The 25,855-nt window shown below is 33.1% G+C and overlaps 1 protein-coding gene across 1 annotated transcript; it reads right to left on the reverse strand.

Annotated features, from left to right (window-relative positions):
* Nucleotides 1-5,103: 5,103 nt before the first annotated feature.
* On the reverse strand, nt 5,104-25,416 carry LOC123706837 (carbohydrate sulfotransferase 11). Its single transcript, XM_045656325.1, has 4 exons — nt 24,938-25,416; nt 24,496-24,753; nt 23,123-23,327; nt 5,104-11,266 (listed from the first exon to the last, which is right to left on the reverse strand). The coding sequence occupies exons 1-4, from the start codon at nt 25,184-25,186 to the stop codon at nt 11,034-11,036; spliced, it is 945 nt and encodes a 314-aa protein (XP_045512281.1). The 5' UTR covers nt 25,187-25,416; the 3' UTR covers nt 5,104-11,033.
* Nucleotides 25,417-25,855: the final 439 nt, after the last annotated feature.

Here is a 25,855-nt window from a genome sequence, read left to right on the forward strand (position 1 = left end):
GACGTTCCATTAAACTGTAATAACTTCTTACAGAATTTGTATATTTTCGAAATTATGTAAATCAGTTTGCCTGTTGGATTGTAATTTCTACGAATCATATTTATCACTCTCATATTTACGCCCCAATAAAGCGATTGGCAGACACATTTCTGCGTCCGTTCCATTGATTTTCTCCGTGTATTGCATTTATTCCGGGCGAAAATATAACTGTTTTAAATACTTCAACGTCTGGGGTTCCATATCACAGCGCTTTATAAAAAAAATTACGCTGCGTACCACCTCTTTGTGGAACCAGCTGCCAGTATTTCCTAACCAATTCGACTTAGTGGCTTTCAAGAAAAGAGCAAACCCTGCCTTGAACAGTTGGCAAAACATTCGCTAGCCCCACGTGTTGCAGGCAGTTTATCCTGGCAGCAACTGGAAGCCGCAATAAGGTAATCAAGTCCTATAGAAAACAAATGACTTTGTTGACAAACAAATTTGTTTCTAGCTAGTTAATCCCATCAAAATGTTAAAAGTCACTTATTTATGATGCTCTCGATAGTGGTTAGATTTTTATAGACACAATGCCTCTATAGTACGAAGTTCATACTTATTATTATTTCATACTTATTATTGGTATTATAAATAATTAGGATTATTAAACTAAGCCGCCGTTTGTCAAGCGGTCGAAATATGTTGTAAAATAATAAATAGAAACTACATATAGGTATAAAAGGTTAATGCATAATTATAGTGAAGTGTTATAATACTAAATTACAATTTTCCAGTGACGGGGTCGCAAAACTGTTTTACTTTTTGGTATTTTAGTGGGTCGCGACATAAAAGTGGTTGAGACACAATGATCTAAGCTGTACATAATAATAAAAAAAATAATCGTGCATTAATTAAATTTAAAATTAATTTCAAAGGTATGCTCCCGGTGGCAATGCATTTTCTTACTGCATTGCGTAATTGTTATTAAATAATTCTGAAGGAATGTGCTCCTTTTCGACCTAAAGAGAGGACCAGAGTAACCAATGACAGGCCACAAACCCCAGTGGCTAAGTTCGAGATGGTGTATGTCGCCACCACCTAGCTGAATTAGCCGTCCAATCAACAACATAGCCTCTACTAAACAGCGCCGTTAAACTAGCTATATTCACCTCTAGCATTTGTTATAACATTTAATAAAGTGGCTGGCTAATGCTTAGTCCATTCGTACGATCATGTGAAAAGAAACTGAAATATCATAAGGAATTCTTTATTTAATAAATTTTAAATGTAACTTCTAAGTGTTCTTACACGTTTCCATACTTTTTATCATTAAACTTTGGAAATTTGTTTTGAATACAAAAAAAATTGTTTGACGTCGCTTTATTGACATTTGGAGTAAACTCAAACTCAAAATATCTATTCATATAAATAAACTAGTAGTCTTATGAAAGCCAGAAAAGAAGTTAAATTAATGCTAACTTTATATTTACTACCAGTTCGCAAGTCAAGCGGGTCAGAAGAACTGCCAAACATCGCTCTACTACTATTTTTAATCGCTTAGTTTTGAGTCACACAAATATACTATATAATACGTTTAACGAGAGCTTTAATTTTTATTTAGTGATATTCCGCTTGGGAGTATTTTGTATAAACGAATACAATTTCCATATAAGGAGTGATTTATCTTATGGACCCTGGAGTATGTGGCAGAAAGTGGAAATGAATATGATAGTCATGTAATGTAACGTCATCGATTCAAGTCATTTGTCTATTTAATCAAATGGCTAAATATAATTCAGGCCGCTAGTTGAACGGCGCTGTTTAGTTAAGAGACTAGGCTGTTAATTGAACGACTAATTAAGCTAGTTGACTGCAACATATATATAGCAGATTTATGATTTCACTTCGTCGCAATCATTGTAGGTGTCGCTACAAAACTATAATATAGGGTCCCAAAGAAAACTCAGAATAAATGTACTTCTTTAATAAACAGATCTTAAAAAAACACAACCAGATACAACATTGATACTAATTATATTATTATTATTATATTTGGTAAATACCTCACAATCGTATTACAATACTATCTTATTGGGAAGTCACTGAAGTATTTATAGAGGGCAGTTGGTATGTATTTATTGATGACCACTTACCGCTAAGTGTCGACTGAATCTTACCCTAGATATATAAGAATAGAATTCCAGTAATTGTATACAAGAAAGATAGGTTTTAAATGTATATTTAAACTAAAACACTGGATGTAAAAAAAAAAAATTGTATAATCCGCTTTGCAATAATAAATGCAAATTAACAATTACCTATAACTATAACCTAAACCAAATCATACTTACGCTACAATTAATAACATTTAGACTGACAAAATGCATTATATATGTATTTAAGAGCCATTTGATATTTTATATACAATTAATTAACAATCAAAAACAAAAAAAAATTATACATATAAACATGAAAATCTTTTTTCGTCTCTCAATCCGCATAAATTGTTAATTATTTCCACGAATATCAGAAAACAAGACCAAATTTATTTTATTATAAAGAAAGGAAACATTTCATGTCTTTAGAGGCTTAATATATAAAAACATATATCAAACTATAAGCTTGTCTGTTGTCAAAACATGAATAATATTAATTTTTGACAGTGTTGACGTCAACACCATTGTTAATTATTTCCACGAATATCAGAAAACAAGACCAAATTTTTTTTATTATAAAGAAAGGCAACATTTCATTTATTTAGAGGCTTAGTATATAAAAACATATATCAAACTATAAGCTTGTCTGTTGTCAAAACATGAATAATATTAATTTTTGACAGTGTTGACGTCAACACCATTGTTAATTATTTCCACGAATATCAGAAAACAAGACCAAATTTTTTTTATTATAAAGAAAGGCAACATTTCATTTATTTAGAGGCTTAGTATATAAAAACATATATCAAACTTTAAGCTTGTCTGTTGTCAAAACATGAATAATATTAATTTTTGACAGTGTTGACGTCAACACCATTGTTAATTATTTCCACGAATATCAGAAAACAAGACCAAATTTTTTTTATTATAAAGAAAGGCAACATTTCATTTATTTAGAGGCTTAGTATATAAAAACATATATCAAACTATAAGCTTGTCTGTTGTCAAAACATGAATAATATTAATTTTTGACAGTGTTCGTCTTAACGTATTCGTCTTAACGACTCCCGAACGTCAAAATTCAATACATTTTTGACGTAGATTTAGACTTAGATTAGACTGACAAAATGCAATGCATATTTAAGAGCCATTTGATATTTAATATACAATGAAATAGAAATTACCAACAGAGAAAATTTTACATAATAAACACACATGAAAATCTTTTTTCATACATCTTTTGAACATTTGTTCGTCTCTCAATTCGACAGTTTGACGCGATGTTTTTTTTAGATACAATTCGTTAATTAAACAAAGTATTAAAAAATTACCTTATAGAGAGTTAGATATACCCATAAACTGAACACCATTGTTTATTATATCCACGACTATCACAAAACAAGAGCAAAATAATTATTAAATTTATTAAATAAAAATTATTTATTTAATAAATTTAAAATGTAACTTGTAAGTGTTCTTACACTCTTCGAAATATCATTGAACTTAACAACATAACATATATCAAACTAAAAGCTTCTCTCTTGTCAAAACATGTATAATATTAATTTTTGACGGTGTTGCCAGATTTGAGACGATTCCCGGACGTCAAAATTCAATACATTTTTGACGGGAGCCATAATCATTCATCATGAGCTGAGATTTAGAACGAGACTACCGACTCGACTCTAAATCTCACCTTAATCCGTGTTTAATTTAGATTTTCAGTCAGTATTTTATAGCTGTTATAAAAGATTACACAATGTCCCATTAAAATTGACATGTCGTGGTTTTCATGTATTATGTAATTCGCATTCATTTAATTTTAAACCCATTCACCTAGATAAACTACACGTGTGAGCTACTCAGCAATTCAAGTTTGACGAAAAACAGACAAAATTTTTAGCCATACAAACTTTGTTAATATAATAAAAAAATTGTTTATGAAAGGAATAAAATTTTCTATGTCACGTTAAGATTATATTTTTGTAAATATCTATTTTAAAAAAATGTGGCACTACAACCTTGTCAGGTTAGGCCTCGGAATTCTGTTTGTCAATCTAATAGGCAAGTAGGTGATCGGCCTTTTGTGCGGACGAGGCCAGTTCTTCTCTTCCGTTCTACGCTCTTTTGAGAACTGTCAGTAAATGTAACATTAGAAGCATTTAATGTACATTTCTTTTTTATAGACGTTCATAAGTGTACATTGTGTTACATATATGAATAAATAATTTTTGACTTAAATTGACTTGACTTGAGGCTCGACCACCAAGCAATAGCTGTATATCGAAGAATAAATAACTCAAACTCAAAAATGTTTAGGAGCGGAAGGCAACGGGAAATCACACCTAATTTTCCAAGAGAGTCATGAAAGGTCTAAGAAAAGTATTCTAGGTGCTTCCTTCCTGACCACGACGCTCACACATGCCGATTAAAGAACAACTTCGTTGTGAATAAAACTAGAAGCCTAAAACAATTTAAAACATAAAATATTTTTTTTATATTTATATGGTTATAAGATGTTAGGTTAGCTTATTACGTAATAACTTATAAAGATCCCTTAAGTAGGGACTGAATTAATAAACCAACTTGGTAATACATAGATCTCACAACTTTTTACGACAGGTTTTGATGGCATAATTGTTAACTCATACACGTTAAGGCACTTAAACACTTATGAATTAAAAACGTACTAAAAGTTTATTGTCCTTATCACTCTCGTGTCATTTCTAAGGGCTCTATAGATACCGGCAAACATCTTGAACAAATGTCCTTGCCTGCGCAGAAGCGATTTTTAGGTAGGGAGGGGGGACGGCGAGCCCTGGTGCGCGTACAATGCGTACTTTCCCCCACTCCCTTGTTTAATGCTCAAGAAGTTTGCCGGTATCTGTAACCATCGATAAAATATTTTACCATATGATATATGATATCATTTAATTTTAACTAACTCATTATAGTAAATTTTAAAGGTTATCAATATTTTACTGTTTACATATGTTTTTGTAATAATACAATATAATATACATACATAATTGCTTTGCTGTGTTCCATTAGTTATGTCTAAATAATTTTATCTTATGTACTTCTTGAGCTCACCATGTCTAATTAACTTTTTTCCTAGTTTCGTTTTTGTAATTATTTTAATTTAATTTCTGTATTACTGCAACGAAGTGTAATTAAATAAAAATACGAATAAATACGAAATAAATATAGTATGATAATGTAGTTCTACTGGTGCAGGAATTTTGGTAATCAATCCAGTACTTGAGTTTTCGTTCGTAGCCAACAGCTTAAATAACTATTACAAATAAAACAAAATTCCTTGAAGGGCTTATCCTAAAGGAATATAATCTATCGATTTAATAGCTATAATGGAAACCCTCCTATAACGCGTGTTCGTATAACGCGATTTCCCTCTCCCAAACAACGGGGTATTTCCCCCCTATAAAGCGGTTTCCCAAGATATATTTCTGTAGTTCTGTAATTCGTTTTGCGAAGCTTTGGACCCGTTTTAATTGTTTTTAAATAATATTAAACTAAATGGCTTTATTGAATTCGTGTTCCAAGTTTTGAATTGTTCACAAAACGAGAATATAGGAGTATTACACTTATTACTACAATTATTAACTATAATTGTATAGCTTACGTTTACGAAAAGCGTATACATATCAAATATCAATAAAACAGAACAAGAGAGAACACGTTTCTTTTACATTTGATACGAGAATTATAAGGAGAAAGCATTCATATTTAATATCACAGATAAAACAACAGACCACTGTACATTTAGTAATTACAGAACGCATTTAATTAAAACATTTTCACTTCGAGATGCATAGATTACTATTCGTAGTTTCGCAGCATTCAACTATGCATTCCTTGTAATAATTAAGTAATTTCGCATTTAGAAATTGGGTTTAGTTTTAACTGTGTATCGAAAAATAAAATCAAAATTTCGTCTCCGTTACAAAGTACATCATTTATTCTCCGTATTTACTCAACAAACATATTTATTTATTTATTTCTTATTGTAGTTTTAGTAACATTTATTCCAATGTTATAATTTTCTTTATTTAGTTTATATACTATTACACAAATCTATTTAATTTTTTTCTTCTATTATTCTTACATTCAAATCCAAACCAACTGTTGTGGTCTCTGGCAAAATGACCAGCGCTGTGGAACAGTCTGCTCCACAGCATTATGCTGAGCCAGGGACAGTTACAACCACAACACCTAAAAAAAGTTTATTTTCTTTCCTTTATTGATTATTATTACTATTGTGTGTTTCGTTAGTAATAAATGTTATTGTCTATGCATAAAACAAATGAAACCTTTAACGAAAAACTTAACTTACGTTTTGTCCTAAAAAAAATCTTTTCGCATGTTTACATGACAACCATGTATGATATACCATGTACCAATGATATGATAAATGGGGTAGCTGTGTCATACTGGAATTAAAAAAAAAACTTTATAACTGTAGTTATAAAGAATTTCAAGTGTACCGTTAAACTTCGGTCTGACCTTAGAAACAAGCATATATTTTGTCATAATTTTATAGTACGAATCATGGAAATTTTTATATGGGAAGTTAATGATTTCGCTTTACAGTCTACGAAATTGATGTTAGTTTGAACCATTAGGCCTTGGGAGGTTAATTTTAAACAATGCTTATGTCAATATTGCCTTTGGCGTCATCGGTTACGTAAATAGCAAGTCTGGTTTTCCTAATAGTTCACAAATACTTCTCTTTAATATATTTTATTAAAGCCTTTTTCACGTAGTTGGATAGTTCAACTAATACAGAGCCTCCTAATCAATTGCAGCAGATGGGGCTGTTGGGTTTTAGTTGGTCTGTTGCACCCACACTCCCCGCGTCACTCTAAGAAGTTGATTAAACAACAATAAAGGGCCAACAATAGTTAGCATAGTTGAATAAAAATAGTTTTAAAATAACTATTATCTTTATTTATAAAGCTTGCGAACGCTCAGCACACTGCATTGGTACAGAAAAACAAAATTTAATGAGACAACCACTAATAGGCAAACCACAAACTAGAGAAAGGAAAATACTTCGTAAATGATAAAAACTAAACGAAAATTTATTTCATAGTGTAAAGGGAGCAAAAATCTTTAATGTTAATCTTTTTCTTGTATTTTAAGAACTTGCATGCTCTTATTGCCAAGGCCCGGGCAACCTTCGCCCAACTTCGGCCTGTATGTTAGTCACGGATGTCGACGCATGGAATCAAGGTTAAATTATTCGTATCTAACGTCAAATCTGTGCTGCTCCATGGGTGTGAAACGTGGAAGGTCACTAACGACAATTCGCACTGACTGGAAGTCTTCGTCAACCGCTATCTTCGCCGTATTCTGGGCATCTACTGGCCCGAGAAGTACTCTAACAAGCAACTATGGTAGCGTTGCCGAGAAACCCTGGTTAACCAGCAGATCAAGCGACGTAAATGGAAATGGATAGGCCATACACTCCAAAGGGATCCCAATCATATTCCCAAGCAGGCGCTTGATTGGAATCCGCAAGGAAAGCGGAAACGTCCCAGGCAAATCGTCGTACAGTTGCAGACGAGGGAATGAGAGCCGGAAAGACTTGGAGCGAGGTAAAATACTGGGCTGAAGACCGAATGCGATTGAGACACCGTGGACGCCCTCTGCCCCATCTAGGGATTATAGGACATAGTCGTGCTCCTGTAGCCTTTCTTCTTAATGATTATAAACGGACTTCAATATTGAATATACATTTCCTCGACAAATTATAGCAAGTCCCAAAGCTTTTTTATCGGCTTTTAAGAAGTTATAAAAGCTTTTGACTTAGCTTTGAGTGCTACCCTCATTTTGCCCATGAGTACGTATTCGGAAATATGTTATGCCATGATTTCGTCATGAGCACTGGGCTAAATCATGCAAGCTTTACTGTTAATGCTAGTTTAATATAAACATATGCAATTGAATCACTTTATGTGGAGCTCGCGTTGGTAAACACGTATTATAAATAGAAGGTAAGTAATTCGACATTTTTAAAATCGTGTTAACAATTTGATATCCCTATAAAGTATATACTAATTACTGTTTTTATTTTTCGTCCCTTTCTATTAAATTGTATTACCGACGTGACGAAAAGAGACTGAATTGTAAGACTGCAGGACTGTGAAAATCCTTAATTAAATAGTGCATGACATTTTTTTTTTAATTTTGGAAATAAATATAACCCATGTTACTCCGGGATAATGTTGCATTCTAACGGTGAAATTTTTTTTAGAGTTTATTTATTAGAAACATACTAGTAATAAATGAAATTATTTTTCTTTTATATGCATCTGAGGCATCTGTTGTGGTGTCTAATAGAATGACCAGCGCTGTGGAACACGTCTGCTCCACAGCATAATGCTAAGCCAGGGCCAGTTACAACGACGATACACACACGCATACACACTTAAAATACAAGGTGTATTTTAAGTGTGTATGCGTGTAATCCCTTTCCCCGATAATTTTTGTTATTTTTCGTTTCTGTGTGTGTGTTTCGTGAGTAAGAAATGTTATGTCTATGTCTAATATTATGAAGAGATATAGTGTGATTGTGTTAGAAAATATCTATATAAACAAACTTTACCAAGATAAAGGCACACTATATGAATGTCATAGGCTATATTATCTTAACGATAAGACATATATATGTATGATTGAGTTCTAGAAAGAGTTGAGCTTATCTTTTTTATAACATATATAAAAACAAGTCCTCTAATGTTTATTCTATTTGCCCGCATTAAAAAGCTTCAGATCACAAATGGAACATTTCTGCAGTAATATAGTGAAATGCGTCACTGCAACAAGAGCGTAATGGAGGCAAGACGACAGGCCATAACTCGCCTATGAATATAGAACAGGAAACATAAATTCGACGAAATTATTTAATGTATATTTTTGTACAGAATATGTGTATAAAATGTAAGTCGGGTGTATTGGGATTAAAATGTAAGATGCAAAAAAAAATACTAGAAAAAAATTAATGATAGTAAAAATTAGAAAATTTGTGTGTAGAATTAAATAGTAAATAAAATATATGTATATCTTCTTCACCAATATCTGTATGATTAATGTGAAATTAGATTATTTATCATTTATGTATGCTACTAAACAGGCATCTTATAATAGACAAAGACTTATTGCTTACAAAGCTTTATTCAAAACTCGTTTACTCTCGGGTCAATGGCAAATAGGTAATATGAGAACATAGCTAATATTACGTTATAATAATTATGGAGCCTAGATGGTTAGTGGAATGCGATAAGCAAATTATAATGACTATGGCTAAAATTCACGTCTTCTGAAGGTCGGAAAAAAAAGCTCCATACAAGTTTTGCTTTAAGATGAATTTTATCTATTCTTAGATAGCAAATACCTATAAAATCACTTCGATTCAACAATTTTCTACGTATTTAGCACAGTCTACATCTGACGACGGCAGTTCTGTTCCCGAGATATAAAGGTGAATCAGCATGGCTAAAGATGCCGTGACACGACAATTATTTGTGTCATCATCCCCAAAGCACTAAGACAAGCTGAGGATAGTGGTGTGGAGTACGTCAACGTGTTGGTTGACTCTTTTGAAGACAGACGACCTTCAGGTATGAAGATTGAATCCTCAATCACGTTATTATTTCCTTCTCCAGAGTAGCAAAAATATCAGACATCTGATCTCTATATATCTGGGATTTATCCGGGACACCCCCCACGTGATAGTTGAATATTGTTTCTTGGTTTTACTACGGGAATATCTTTAGTGTGGGACAGACCAGCTATACGCAACTCAAAGTGTCATTTAAATAGGTAAAATATTTGATAATTTACCAATATTGCTCAGGCCTCTATGCATTGGTTTGCTCCATTCAACTATCTAGATTTTCTATTTCTGGAAAACAATAGCTTAGTGAAAAGGCTTAGAGAGTATTCTAGGGTAACTGTGTCAATGTTTCAAATTGTTGCAATTTGCAATTTTAATTATTTATGGTTATAATGTTAAAGTGTATATGAGAGCATTCAAGTATTACGTCACGCAATTTTTGGAGATTCTTGACCTTAAAACTTACCATTATGTGGTGTAACGTACTGGAAAGTCGAAAATAATATTATCAATAACGCGTGCAATCACCACCCCTCACGTAACGTTTTACAAGAGGAGAAACCCCCCTCCCCCCAAATTAGGTTACTTAATACTTGAACACTCCATATGTAACTTACCCAAGTTAATTATTTAAATATGTCAAGTCCTCGTGGACAGAAAAACTTAGTTCAACTTGTGTTTCCACCACACCAACTTCTTTTCTACTTATGTATACAATAAATAAAAAAAATATTTGCATAAATCGAGATTTATCTGGAACTCATCCAGGACGTGATAATTGAATCGGATATTCGTGTGTCGAATCTCATTATATAATATGTCGTGGAAATAAAGAGTTTTCAATTTGCTCCCGGGAAATATCTAGAGTAGGACAAAGCTTCAACTCAAGTGGGACAAAGTTTTAACTCAAGTGGGACAAAGATTCAAGTCTCAGGTAATAGTGTATATGTATAATTAATAACGTAAATACCTCAGGCCTTGCAGTAATGCATTGTTTCGCTCCATTCAAATATCTAGATTGTTACAGTTTGAAAACAATGGCTTAATAAATCATACCTTAGTACCCAAGGCTTTGAGAGTTTAGAGATAGGTTTTATAATATACAAAACACGACCGTCATCTATCTATCCGTTTTGTAATGTATAAAATTGCATTGGAAAAGTTATATAAATAGTTAAAGATCCAGGCTTATTAAAACTCAGATCAAATCATCTAGGCATTAAAATCCTGTATAAATTATCCAAGTCATATGCGCGTTTAACTTACCCCAAATCAAAACCAACAATATTATCTAAATGGTAGTCGAAAATTCGGAAATCGTATTTATACAATTTGTACAATTTACTTATAAGTGGCAACTCGAGTTGGGCAAAATACTTGCTCAGTTTCTCCGAAGTTCCTGACGTGTGTGACAGCCTTGGGAATTGTACCTTATCTGTGGCGTTGATTGTGTGAAGCGCTAGTAGAGCGTCGTCCAGTAGAGTTTCATATTTGCCTGGAAGTAAACATTTATTAAAACATTACATTGTAGAAATATACCAGCAACAAAAACATTTTATAAATAATAATTTTGCATAACTCAATTATATAGGTATACTTAAAGACTGCTGTCCTACCGTATCACCTCGACAACTACCGTTCCACAACCGAGTGTTTTATAGGCAGTATTTATAAAAGTGTGGTTTCGCTTTAGAGTGATCTCTTACTTTCTTAGTAAGAGAGAAAGAGATAGAAGTGAAAAACTACAATTACATTTGTTATGATACGTTTAACTAGCCGTTTAACTAGCGGCCTGATTGATATTCAGCCACTCGATAAAACAGCTAGGCAGCCTGTTGACTGTTAATTTAAATTTAGTTCCTGTCCGCCACTCCCAAACTCGAAACGAAACACTTCTAACCGTCAATATGGCGTCGGAAAACCACAACTTTGATGGTGTTTTCCAAAGTTTCATGAAAAACAACAACTAATGTAGTGACAATAATAATGTGAATTTGACTTAAGTAATTTAATTTGAAAAGAAATGTTTTTATGTTATGTTTCATCTTTTTTATTTATGCCAAATAATGACTGTATCATACGTATGGCCTAAGCAATAGCCATCCAGTTTATTAAATGTTGTAACAAACGCTATGGCTGAATATCTTTCCGGGCGGTTAGTTAAACGGTTAGCTTAATTGAACGGCTAATTAAGCTAGTTGACTGCGACATATATAATAAATAACATTGAAAATAGAACAATATTAGAGCAACGAGCTCTCTGGCATTGAGTGTCCATGGGCGGCCGTATCACTAACATCAGGTGATCCTCTGGCCAGTGTGCGACCCGTTCTATAAAAAACCGTCTAAAAAACCATTATCTAATACAAGTCGAGGGGTTTGTCAGAACCCTCTAAACTTCGTAACGACTGAATCACGTTAAACCGTTGTTTATGTGCGACATAGGCATACTATGTTACGTTACGAATTAACATACATTTTGTTCAAAGCTACAATTATAACGTGCAAATAATATAGTGCTAAAATAATCCTTCTTAATCTTAAGATTTACGAAACGTTGCGTTTCGTAATTACTTTTAATGACGTCCGACAATTTGCGGTAATTGACGTCGCTTGCGTCCCCTTTTAGTTTTTATCTTCTATTATAAGCTGGTATAAAAATAATATACATATGCCACACAGACAGCATATGTTAAAATATTGCGCAGTTGAAGTTTACTATAGGTTACGAGCCTATAATTATTGATTAGGTCTATTCTTAACTCCTCCTTGTTCAATAGCAGTGTTGGCCTAGTGGCTTCAGCGTTCGACTTTCATCACTGAGGTCATAGGTTTGATCCCCGGCTGCTAGACTTTCTCCCCATGTGCGCATTTATTATTCCCCTTCCCGACAAAAAGGGCTCGTAGGAGGCCCCGACACATTCTAACGGATCCGGACGATCCAATTACCGTAGCAAACGATAAATTAAAAGCCGCCCGCGCGGCCAATAATAATATTAAAAATACACAGATTAGGATAAAAAACCGCCTTCACCGGGGAAGGCGAGGACCTTTACTTCGCTCTAGCTCCCTCGTAAGCTTCCGTCCTGCCCTTCAGGCTATTGACCACCCCCCGACGGCCCAAGCCGAGGTACGAGTCTCACAGGAGACGCCCTTGCGCTACCCTCGGGATAAAACGCCATTCTGACCGAGCTACGCTCGCCAAAACAGCCCGAGCTGAGCTGTAAAGGCCCTTAAGGCCAACAGCGAGATTCCATTCTCAAAAAAAAAAATATTCTTCGCTCGAACGGCGAAGGAAAACATCATAAGTCACAATGGCTGATCACCTACTTGGTTGACAAATGATCATGAAACGTACAGAAATCGGAGGCCCATGCCTTTTTTTATCTTCATACGATAAATGTACACACATTTACTAACTACATCTACAAAAAATATACATCGCTTACGTCATTTACTATAAGCAAAACTTGAACCGACTTCAAAAAACCCGAAGGTTATCAATTCGAAGTTACGTATATATTTTTCAAGGATCGTCCAAAACATAACATAATACCGTGAACTTCGATGTAACACTCGTTTGTGTGAATCTCTCGATATTTTTTCCCCCAGTCCCTTGATAAATACTCGATAAATTGTATAAAATCAATGATAATTTGAAGTTGAAGGGATAATATCTTTTTCGCTAACATGTGCTAATGAAGTCCTGACTATATATAATGAAGTCCTGATTATAATTGATATATAATTATATATCAATTATATATATATACATATAATTAGCTTAATTAGCCGTTCTAATAACAACCTAACCGTTTAACTAACAGCCTGAAAGATATTCAGCCATAGCGTTTGTTACAACATTTAATAAACTGGATGGCTATTGCTTAGGCCATACGTATGATACAGTCATTATTTGGCATAAATAAAAAAGATGAAACATAACATTTCTTATCAAATTAAATTGCTTAACTCAAATTCACATTATTATTGTCACTACATTAGTTGTTGTTTTTCATGAAGTGATAATATCTTGTTCGCTAACATGTGCTAATGAAGTCCTGACTATATATAATGAAGTCCTGACTATATATAATGAGGTCCTGATTATAATTGATATATAATTACTTATTAAAATTTTAAGTGTTTATCATGTCAACATGTCAATTGTTTTATAACTCTTTGGACGATAATAGAAGTCGCTCACTCAAAAAAATATTACGTACTTCGAAATAAAATTTTGTCAATTGTATCAATTGTTAATACGAATTTTGAACAAACCGTTATTTAATTGAATAAGACTCCCCAACAGAGGGACTGTTTATTTACACGCTTTATAATTTGAGTTTTAATTTATCGAGAGTCGAGTATATTGTCACCAATACATCCTTCTGATATATATATTTCCCTTGGTCACGGTATCACGCGTGAACGCCTGGACCAATTTTGCTAATTCTTTTTTTGTTGTATTTGTTATTGTCAGGAGAAGGTTCTTATGAGAGAATTTTTTTTAATTACGCCGAAAATTAGAAAAATGAAGAATACTTTTGTTACGTTAGCAAATTTGTTTTCAGCGCATAGCGCCTTTACAATTCAAACTTTTTTCGTGTAACGTTTAACATAACATTGACAGAACGCGTGCTACAAATATCGTCTAAGAGGATGTAAGAAAAATTAATTATTATTTGTTATTATATTGATAAAATAGATATAAAATAATTACAGTCGCTAATTTTATTCTTTAGAACAATCGCAATAAATAGAAATACACTCAAAATTTGTTATAACGACATCGACGTCGATAGTCGTAACAGCTGATGACGTTGTACGTTTGACGAAGTACCTAATACATAGAATTCAGCCGGGCCTTTGATTTTGGTCAATATAACCGGTATGTTGTTCTAAACGATGTCTTCGTAAACGGTTGAGTCCGTTTAGTTATTTAAAATAGGAGTTTAAGAAAAACACTTTTTGAACGGATTAAGGCTATGTATTATTATTAAAAACTTATAATTATTTACATAATTCTATTTTTTTTTAATTTTTTACCGACGTCGACCTATAATATAATAACCTATCCTATTACTAACTTCGGGGCAATAAATACAGATAAAACAACTTTCTCTGCACTGCTTCTGTGACCACGCACGCTGAAAAGCACGCGAAACGTCGGGAAAAAATTAATAATTTAGAATTATGTAAATAATTATAAGCTTTAATCCGTTCAAAAAGTGTTTTTCTTAGTGTGTAAAAGCTATTTAAAAAAAAAAACAATACTAAATAGGAGTTTATCTAATGTTGCATGACATTGCAAGTTTATATACTATGGCGGACGCCAACCATTTATTTATTTAAAAATCTATGTGACGTTGGTAAACACATTGGTCACAATATCCATCGCAGCGTCGACATATATTACAAAACTATTATAATACTTACAAATAAAATGAACTACTTGAATTAATAATTTTAAAAAAAACAAACAAGACATGAAACAGTTTACATTTATAATATTATATCCTAATCTTAACACTACGGCATCAACCTGTTATATTCAACGTAAGAATATAATAAATAGAAATCTAGGTCACGAGGGTCGAATCCAGGTAATAGACCCGCTTATACGGGAACCGGACCGAATGACGTACAACGGACAGTGGGCTTTGAGGACGTACTGTTTATATAAGATGTTTCACATTAAGAAGGTCACCAGAACATCTAGGAATTGCCATAACTACATACGTGGAACCTGTCTTGATGCGTAAATAAGGTAATAAATGTTTCGCTACTTCTCTATATATCTTATATATGTAGCTATATATAGCGAGAAAGAAACACAGGATTCCCTGTGTCGTGGACAGCCAGTTCCTACTTTTTGAAACGTTTACAGTATTTGACAATAATCTCTGAATAACAATTACAATTTTACAATTTGACAAGGAGAATTTTTGAGGTTGACAATATGTTGCTTAGAATAGGAACTAGGTGTCCACGACACAGGGAATCCTGTATGTTTCTTTTAGCAAAGTATCCTTATCAATATCTATAGTTATATTTTTTTTAATGTCATCTAATACCACCCATGGACAACTACGCTGTCAGACGACAACTGCGTTGCCGTTTAAGATATGGTACCCTCTTTTCTTTTAAAAATCCCAAGTCAAATTACTTTAGACAAAACCTCAATTGGCAGCTGTTCCACATAGAGGTGGTGCGAGTGTCTTAATAACGCCTGAGGCCTTTAGAGGCCGAACTAGAACCATAGTCAGACTGTAATGTATAACATAGCTCAGGATAAGAATTTGCATGATGACTGTGTACATCTACAGTACAAGTTGAAAGTCAGGTGTATATACGCCCTATAAACAGCCTTAGTCAACCAAGAATGTGGAATACAAAGACAAATTATTTTCTATCACGAACCTAGCACGATGTGACAACGTGTATACGTGTTATTGAGTAATCTCTATAGAACATGGCTTCAGCGTTACGGAGTAAAACATCTACAAAAAATATACAACGCTTACGTCATTTACTATAAGCAAAACTTGAACCGACTTCAAAAAACCCGAAGGTTATCAATTCGAAGTTACGTATATATTTTTCAAGGATCGTCCAAAACATAACATAATACCGTGAACTTCGATGTAACACTCGTTTGTGTGAATCTCTCGATATTTTTTCCCCCAGTCCCTTGATAAATACTCGATAAATTGTATAAAATCAATGATAATTTGAAGTTGAAGGGATAATATCTTTTTCGCTAACATGTGCTAATGAAGTCCTGACTATATATAATGAAGTCCTGATTATAATTGATATATAATTATATATCAATTATATATATATACATATAATTAGCTTAATTAGCCGTTCTAATAACAACCTAACCGTTTAACTAACAGCCTGAAAGATATTCAGCCATAGCGTTTGTTACAACATTTAATAAACTGGATGGCTATTGCTTAGGCCATACGTATGATACAGTCATTATTTGGCATAAATAAAAAAGATGAAACATAACATTTCTTATCAAATTAAATTGCTTAACTCAAATTCACATTATTATTGTCACTACATTAGTTGTTGTTTTTCATGAAGTGATAATATCTTGTTCGCTAACATGTGCTAATGAAGTCCTGACTATATATAATGAAGTCCTGACTATATATAATGAGGTCCTGATTATAATTGATATATAATTACTTATTAAAATTTTAAGTGTTTATCATGTCAACATGTCAATTGTTTTATAACTCTTTGGACGATAATAGAAGTCGCTCACTCAAAAAAATATTACGTACTTCGAAATAAAATTTTGTCAATTGTATCAATTGTTAATACGAATTTTGAACAAACCGTTATTTAATTGAATAAGACTCCCCAACAGAGGGACTGTTTATTTACACGCTTTATAATTTGAGTTTTAATTTATCGAGAGTCGAGTATATTGTCACCAATACATCCTTCTGATATATATATTTCCCTTGGTCACGGTATCACGCGTGAACGCCTGGACCAATTTTGCTAATTCTTTTTTTGTTGTATTTGTTATTGTCAGGAGAAGGTTCTTATGAGAGAATTTTTTTTAATTACGCCGAAAATTAGAAAAATGAAGAATACTTTTGTTACGTTAGCAAATTTGTTTTCAGCGCATAGCGCCTTTACAATTCAAACTTTTTTCGTGTAACGTTTAACATAACATTGACAGAACGCGTGCTACAAATATCGTCTAAGAGGATGTAAGAAAAATTAATTATTATTTGTTATTATATTGATAAAATAGATATAAAATAATTACAGTCGCTAATTTTATTCTTTAGAACAATCGCAATAAATAGAAATACACTCAAAATTTGTTATAACGACATCGACGTCGATAGTCGTAACAGCTGATGACGTTGTACGTTTGACGAAGTACCTAATACATAGAATTCAGCCGGGCCTTTGATTTTGGTCAATATAACCGGTATGTTGTTCTAAACGATGTCTTCGTAAACGGTTGAGTCCGTTTAGTTATTTAAAATAGGAGTTTAAGAAAAACACTTTTTGAACGGATTAAGGCTATGTATTATTATTAAAAACTTATAATTATTTACATAATTCTATTTTTTTTTAATTTTTTACCGACGTCGACCTATAATATAATAACCTATCCTATTACTAACTTCGGGGCAATAAATACAGATAAAACAACTTTCTCTGCACTGCTTCTGTGACCACGCACGCTGAAAAGCACGCGAAACGTCGGGAAAAAATTAATAATTTAGAATTATGTAAATAATTATAAGCTTTAATCCGTTCAAAAAGTGTTTTTCTTAGTGTGTAAAAGCTATTTAAAAAAAAAAACAATACTAAATAGGAGTTTATCTAATGTTGCATGACATTGCAAGTTTATATACTATGGCGGACGCCAACCATTTATTTATTTAAAAATCTATGTGACGTTGGTAAACACATTGGTCACAATATCCATCGCAGCGTCGACATATATTACAAAACTATTATAATACTTACAAATAAAATGAACTACTTGAATTAATAATTTTAAAAAAAACAAACAAGACATGAAACAGTTTACATTTATAATATTATATCCTAATCTTAACACTACGGCATCAACCTGTTATATTCAACGTAAGTATATAATAAATAGAAATCTAGGTCACGAGGGTCGAATCCAGGTAATAGACCCGCTTATACGGGAACCGGACCGAATGACGTACAACGGACAGTGGGCTTTGAGGACGTACTGTTTATATAAGATGTTTCACATTAAGAAGGTCACCAGAACATCTAGGAATTGCCATAACTACATACGTGGAACCTGTCTTAATAAGGTAATAAATGTTTCTATATATTCGAAGAAGCTTAAATGGAGAGCTTCCTTTTTCATAGGACAATGTATCGCTACTTCTCTATATATCTTATATATGTAGCTATATATAGCGAGAAAGAAACACAGGATTCCCTGTGTCGTGGACAGCCAGTTCCTACTTTTTGAAACGTTTACAGTATTTGACAATAATCTCTGAATAACAATTACAATTTTACAATTTGACAAGGAGAATTTTTGAGGTTGACAATATGTTGCTTAGAATAGGAACTAGGTGTCCACGACACAGGGAATCCTGTATGTTTCTTTTAGCAAAGTATCCTTATCAATATCTATAGTTATATTTTTTTTTAATGTCATCTAATACCACCCATGAACAACTACGCTGTCAGACGACAACTGCGTTGCCGTTTAAGATATGGTACCCTCTTTTCTTTAAAAATCCCAAGTCAAATTACTTTAGACAAAACCTCAATTGGCAGCTGTTCGACATAGAGGTGGTGCGAGTGTCTTAATAACGCCTGAGGCCTTTAGAGGCCGAACTAGAACCATAGTCAGACTGTAATGTATAACATAGCTCAGGATAAGAATTTGCATGATGACTGTGTACATCTACAGTACAAGTTGAAAGTCAGGTGTATATACGCCCTATAAACAGCCTTAGTCAACCAAGAATGTGGAATACAAAGACAAATTATTTTCTATCACGAACCTAGCACGATGTGACAACGTGTTATTGAGTAATCTCTATAGAACATGGCTTCAGCGTTACGGAGTAAAACACCATGTAATTGATACATTTATGTTTACAAGGTGTTTACCTCCTTTAGATTACATATATTACTTTATGTCACTTACGTGACGCTAGATCACAGATTAGTCGAATGGACGATGACGTTGTTAATAATGTCAGAAAGACAATTAACACACTAAAAACTTGACGTTTGTAACGGGTGTAAAAGCGTTTTGGCGGGTTCTTAATGAATAATCTGAAATGGTTATTCAAATCGTGACAAATATCTCATTATAGGAATCTATATACAAATTAAATAGTAGTAATAGGTACCGATGGTTGGACGTAGTGAAGGAGCTGCTGCAGCTAAAAGCAAGCAGCGGTAAGAGACACAGGACGGCGAGCGCTGGACGTTTAGGAGGTCAAAACATATGGGTCAAACGTATGGCAGAGTCAGCGGAGTAAGTGTGTTACATACGAATATTTTTGACGTATTATTGCGTGGTTATACAGACATATACAGTATGACATATACGGCATCGATATCATGTTTCGACAATTCAAGGTCCAAATCAAGATATACAAAGATAACATTGAATAAAATACCAAAAACGTATTCGATTTTTTTATAGAACAATATCGACGCACACTACTAAAATACTCGTTAAATCAGTGATGCCAACTGAATATATACTAACTACAAATACCTTAAATTTCGATTAAAATCCCCTAAAGCTTTTGTTGTACACTCGTTTTGAGAGGTTATTTCAAATATGCATAAACTGATATGTTAGTTAGTTTTTGTTTTAGTTTATTAATTGAGTTCTAGACCTAATTGAAAACTAAACTAATTTCTTGCATAATGCTAAGCCCCAGGACCTCTTGACCCCCCTCTAAATCTCACCCCCCCCCCCACGGGCAGAGGCCTTTTTTTAGAATACGAAGCGCTGACAAAAATATATTAGTGACACGTCAAATAAAAATATCTGAGTAATAAAACTGATAACATTTGTACCATAAATGTTTATCAAATAAAAATATTTCTGATCACATAACCTTTTTACAGGGAATTTAGGAATTATATAGGAATTTTGGTGGATCTTTTTATAATTCTTATATCGTTAATGTTTTCGTAAAAACACGTAACACATTGGGTCGGCTTTTTAAAGCGTAATCTGTAACAATGACATGATTTCGCCGTGGCTTACTCTGTGATCGACAATCAGATTCATACATTATATTTGTCCCTTTCTGTCAAATGATGTTTTCTCTATAATGGAAAGAGAACAGTTGAACAAAGACCGATTGTCCGTTATAACACTAATTAGACTTAGATTGAATGTTAACGAATACAATGACAGAGAATCTAAAGTCTCGGTTTGTGACATTTCAATCCTTGTCATTTACACCAATATAATTATAATAACTTCTTTATATCAGATTATATGCACATGTAGTTTTAGTTATTAACAAATCGGTCTTAGGTGCTATAGTACCTCTGGACCGTTTCAAGATCTGCGTGTTATGTAATCAAAAATTTCAGGATCCCAGTGGTCCGCCCAAAAATATGTATTTATCTACTTTTTAACAATTATTCTTATTTTAAATTTAATTTTATTAACATTTTTTTTCTTCTTTGCTTACACTGCTAACTTTTACTATTATTATTTATTCCTACTGAGTATTAGATTCTTATTTGTTTTTCTGCAACTGAGGCGCAAACTAGCTGCTGTGCTCTCTGGCAGAATGACCAGCGCTGTGGAACAACTCTACTCCTCAGCATAATGCTGAGCCAGGGCCAATTACAACCACAGCACACACGCATTACACAATTGAAGCTTGTTCTTTAAAAAAAAATTGTTACCTCTCTATTATTATTATTTTTATTTTGAGATTGTTGTTATTTTGTGTTTCTTTGTTTAAAACGATGCATCAAGAATTGCAGTCTATTCCGAATGATGGCATTAATACAGTCAGTTCAGGTCTCAGCACACATATGTAAAGCACTGCAGAACCTCGGCAAGCCTAATAGCAACCTTAACGTATTGTTATACTTAGTAACTAACTTAACGCCTTTTTGGGTAACACGGAGCCATAGGCTGCACGAGTAAAATAACTGACTTATTGAACAGAATAACTTGACTTCTGGTGAGCTACGTGCCGTACAGATATAGCCATAATGAAAACAGACGTTCATTGATGATGAATAAACATTACTGGGCCGATTTATAAAATTTACAGCTACACTCAGAAACATCTCAATTTGAGAACTTCTCATTATTTAATAGTCTAGCTCTATAAAAGTCAAACTTATAATCTTAATCAACGATTTTTTTCTCAACCGGAAGTGATACATAAACTCCACGAACAAGATTAACATTATCTGTTCTACGATGAATAGCCAAGTATTGTCTGCGTAAAATATTTTTATGAAAAATCGTATAGCGCTTGGTCATGTGACAATTTTCGTATTTACCTGTATATCGATTACTGAAATTCTTATCTAGAATATAATAGTGTGCTGGTGTATATCAAAGACAAGAAGTGTCCAGTAGCTTTTCCGTAGTTATGGGGGGTTTATCAATTCATAATTAAAATTTACGGATTAGCACAGCTATGATGGGTTATGTGTTGATTTAAAGCAAGTTTTCGTTTTCTAAGGCAGTTTTTGCCGCGCAAAATGTGGAACCAGCTGCCCACTGAAGTATTTCCGAACCAATTCGACTTAGGGTCCTTCAAGAAAAGAGCGTACCGATTCTTGAAAGCCGGCAACGCAATTGCGAGCCTTCTGGCAATGTGAGGGTTCATGGGCGGCGGTATCGCTTCACATTTGGTGAGCCTCTTTTGCCTGCTATTGAATTTAAAAAAAAAGTATGTTTTGTTTAAGTTCTTTACATTCTACTAGCTATGTTTACCTTATTACTTGTAATTCCTTGAAAAGTATTACCTGGCAATTGACTCAAAAACGTGTATGAATAATGAATATATTTTTATGTAGTCACTTAAATATAAATAAAAATCCTTGAAGCGGTTAATGAAATGTTTCAAGACGATATAATAAATATATTTTATTTTTATCACGATGACCTTTTGTAGTAATTAAAATTTAGATTATTGAATACCTGCCATTTAACCTCTACTGCAATCATATACAAAGAGAACAATTGTTGACGTACTAATTTGCCAACACGTTGTGTTATATTTTTAACGACTTGACACCTATCCCATTCAATGGCTCAAATTAAATACACTACTAACTGATAATACTTGTAATACTTAAGATGAGTTTAACGAGATTAATTCAATGCTATCAAAGAAATATACACGGTGGTGCAGAAATTATTCTTGCCATGCCATACTCTATACAACGCTTTGTTAAAATCTATTTCGAATCGGGACTCGTATGTAAACACGATCGAGGTTCATAGTATTACATAGTAGTAGTATTACCTAAATTATGACCGTAAAGGTCGGATATCTTAGATTAATCTAATAATAATATGCACTGAAATCTAAATCTTTTGATATTTTAAAAATGTATTGTATGAATAAGTACGTTTTCTTAAGGAAACACTGCGCGGCAAACACGGCCTAAAAGAGATGATACAGGTGGATCTTCGTCCTCGACGTCCAATGAATCTTTGGTACAAGCAACTAATAAAATTATTTTTATCAGTGATTAATAAAAACAAGATTTTCACCGTATCTCACCTGGTTCACCAGGTTTATTCTGAAGTTCGAATTCTTGACAAGCGTGAATGTATCTAGTACGTAGTACTTACCAACTAATGTGTACTTTATGAGACAAGGATGGCACAAATTGGTGATCGGCTGCCAATGTTCATTATTCACCATATCTGCCAGTTCTTCTGTCTTCGTTGTTAGAAAGAGGGCGAACTCCCTGAACGTGACATCGTCTCCCAGTTCAAGGGATTCATTCGATGGATTAGCTCGGAAGGCCTTGATGATCCTCCTGCCCAGGCGATTCTGGAAAAAATACCTTCTTATAGTAAAATATAGCGGCGCTCCACTTGAACCTATCCTTCTTTTTAAGTCGGTTAAAAATATATTATCATATTATTAATTCAGTTTCGTCAGATATGTTTACCATTGGATGGGATAATTTAGTCTATGTGTGATTTATAAAACAATTACAATAACAAATATGTGATAAATTTCAATAACACTTGCTTAGTCAAAAGCAGGCAAAAATTTGCTTGCTTTTTAAGGTCTGATTGTGTATTTTTCTAATCCACAAGGTAGGTATCTAATCAACAGCGACAACATCGCCGTCAACTTGCATGCCGTTTTCCTCAGAATGTTTTCCTTCACCGGGTGCTAAATGCTCACAGAGATAAAGTCTATTAGTGCACCGCTGGGGCATGAACATGTGATCTTTCTGAAACGTCACAAGCTGAAGACCAACACTGCTCTATACGCTATTTTCATTAAATATATATATTTTGACCATATAATATGTTTTATGCATTGTTTATCATATTTTATTACACCAAGCAATAGGTCGTACACCCATTATATAATCTTAAAATAAAAACCAAATGTCCAACACAAATTTAATATATTTATTGAAATGACCTCCTTAACTTACAATAATTAATAAGACCCTGATACTTATTTAAAAACTATTAGTAGTGATAATAAATGTCAACAATGAATGTACATTAATTTATAATTTTGTTTGGGACTTATATCAGAATGCCCTATTTAATAAGATATCTAAGACTTCTAAGGCAATATATATATTTATATATTTATATTTTTGTGTGCAACTAACTTTTGGTTTTATCAATACATTTAACCAAATACGAGACTGACATAAGAAAATATAGAACAAAAATAACAAAAGTTCAATTACAATCACTAAACTTTAAAGATTCCTTGTCTTACTTAATCTTTAAAATTTATCAATTCACTAATGAGTAAATGGAAAAAAGTAAGCAGTAATAAAAAATTGGTGTCTGAAGTTTCATATAATTCATAGAAAAATATATACATTTCGATGAATTTGAGTCTTAGAATTGTTTAAATGTCAATCCTTATCAAATTCAGTATGATGTAAGTATAGACTGTGCACACTCTTGTATAATTTTTTGTAGGAAAGTATTTATATATACATATAACTACTACTACTTACCCTAAAATAAGTTGCACTCGGGGTATCTATTTCCAATTTATTTCTGTATGCAGATAGAAGTCTTTCAAAAGGATTCCTGACAATAATCATTTTGTTATAATTCTCTAGCATTTCATCTCGTTCTTCTTTGGGCACTGAACTTAGGTTCCTAAACATTCCCGGGGAATGGGCTATATGACCAGGTATTGCTAGAACATCAGTTCCATTCCACTTTCCACCCAATGTCATGAGTAGTCGTTTCCAATTAGTACATGCTACCTATAAATAAAAATATAATATATGCTGTCATATTAAATAAACAAAGTTTAAAATTCTAGAGAATTTCTGTCTAGCAATTCACGAATACACAAAATGCAAAATCATTTATCATACGAACTAAGTTCGAAGTAAAAAACAATGACGTATGTACAACAAAAACACTAGTTATCCTTGACCATCTCACCTTAGGGACATAGCAGTAGAGAAGCTTGCGATCATCATCAACTAATATGTGTTCCAACTGATTATTGGGTAAATCATCAACAGACCACGCCAACCGGTATCTATTACATCGCTCCTGGATCTGCTCTTGCCTTGCCAAGTTCAAGGACTGGGTCAGTTCCAAAGAATGTTGATTATACACCACGTTATAATCTCCACTCACACACAAGATACTCAATAACAACGCCAAATTTCTGTTAATAACACGCATCTTTAGCCATTCAAAATGAAAACTAAGTAACTTTCTTTTGTAAATAACAATTAAATGTAGAACGAAATAAAAATAAACAAAAATTCTTTAATATTGAATAATTACTATACACTATAATTGTAGTTATTCTATTTACACAGTTTCGTTAACCGTTTAAGTTATCAAACGTCTTTAGTTGAATTTTATTTATTACGAATTATTAAGAACAAGGAGCGTTACACGAGCTCACCGCTTAACATTAGAAGGCTGACTGAGGAGTTGAGAATGATGACTGAAGAACTAAGAAGCGAAGAGCAAGCACGCAATTTATGAACCGAATGATCAGAATGTGATTAAATGATTATTGGAGTTGGAGCGAAAAACACGTGGTATTACGATTAAAGAATATTTAGAATTTGAACGATAATTACAACTAAATAAGGTAGAACGAATGTATTGTTTGTGTTTGGTACAGATTGGAAAATCAGCAATCGTGAACTCTTGATCTTTTAATTTGAATCTAAAAACTATCAAGTGCTTAATAAATAGACTGTTTTATGACAAAATAATCTGATCTGAATTCTAACATCTGATAAATCTGATAGCTTAACTGTTTTAGTCAATATTTCCCGCTGCTAATTGCCGGGTTATTTTATTTATAGAGTGACTTGTTAAGGTGTAAACGTTAGG

Source organism: Pieris brassicae, chromosome 3 (genome assembly GCF_905147105.1).
Source record: "Pieris brassicae chromosome 3, ilPieBrab1.1, whole genome shotgun sequence".
Classification (NCBI taxonomy): domain Eukaryota; kingdom Metazoa; phylum Arthropoda; class Insecta; order Lepidoptera; family Pieridae; genus Pieris; species Pieris brassicae.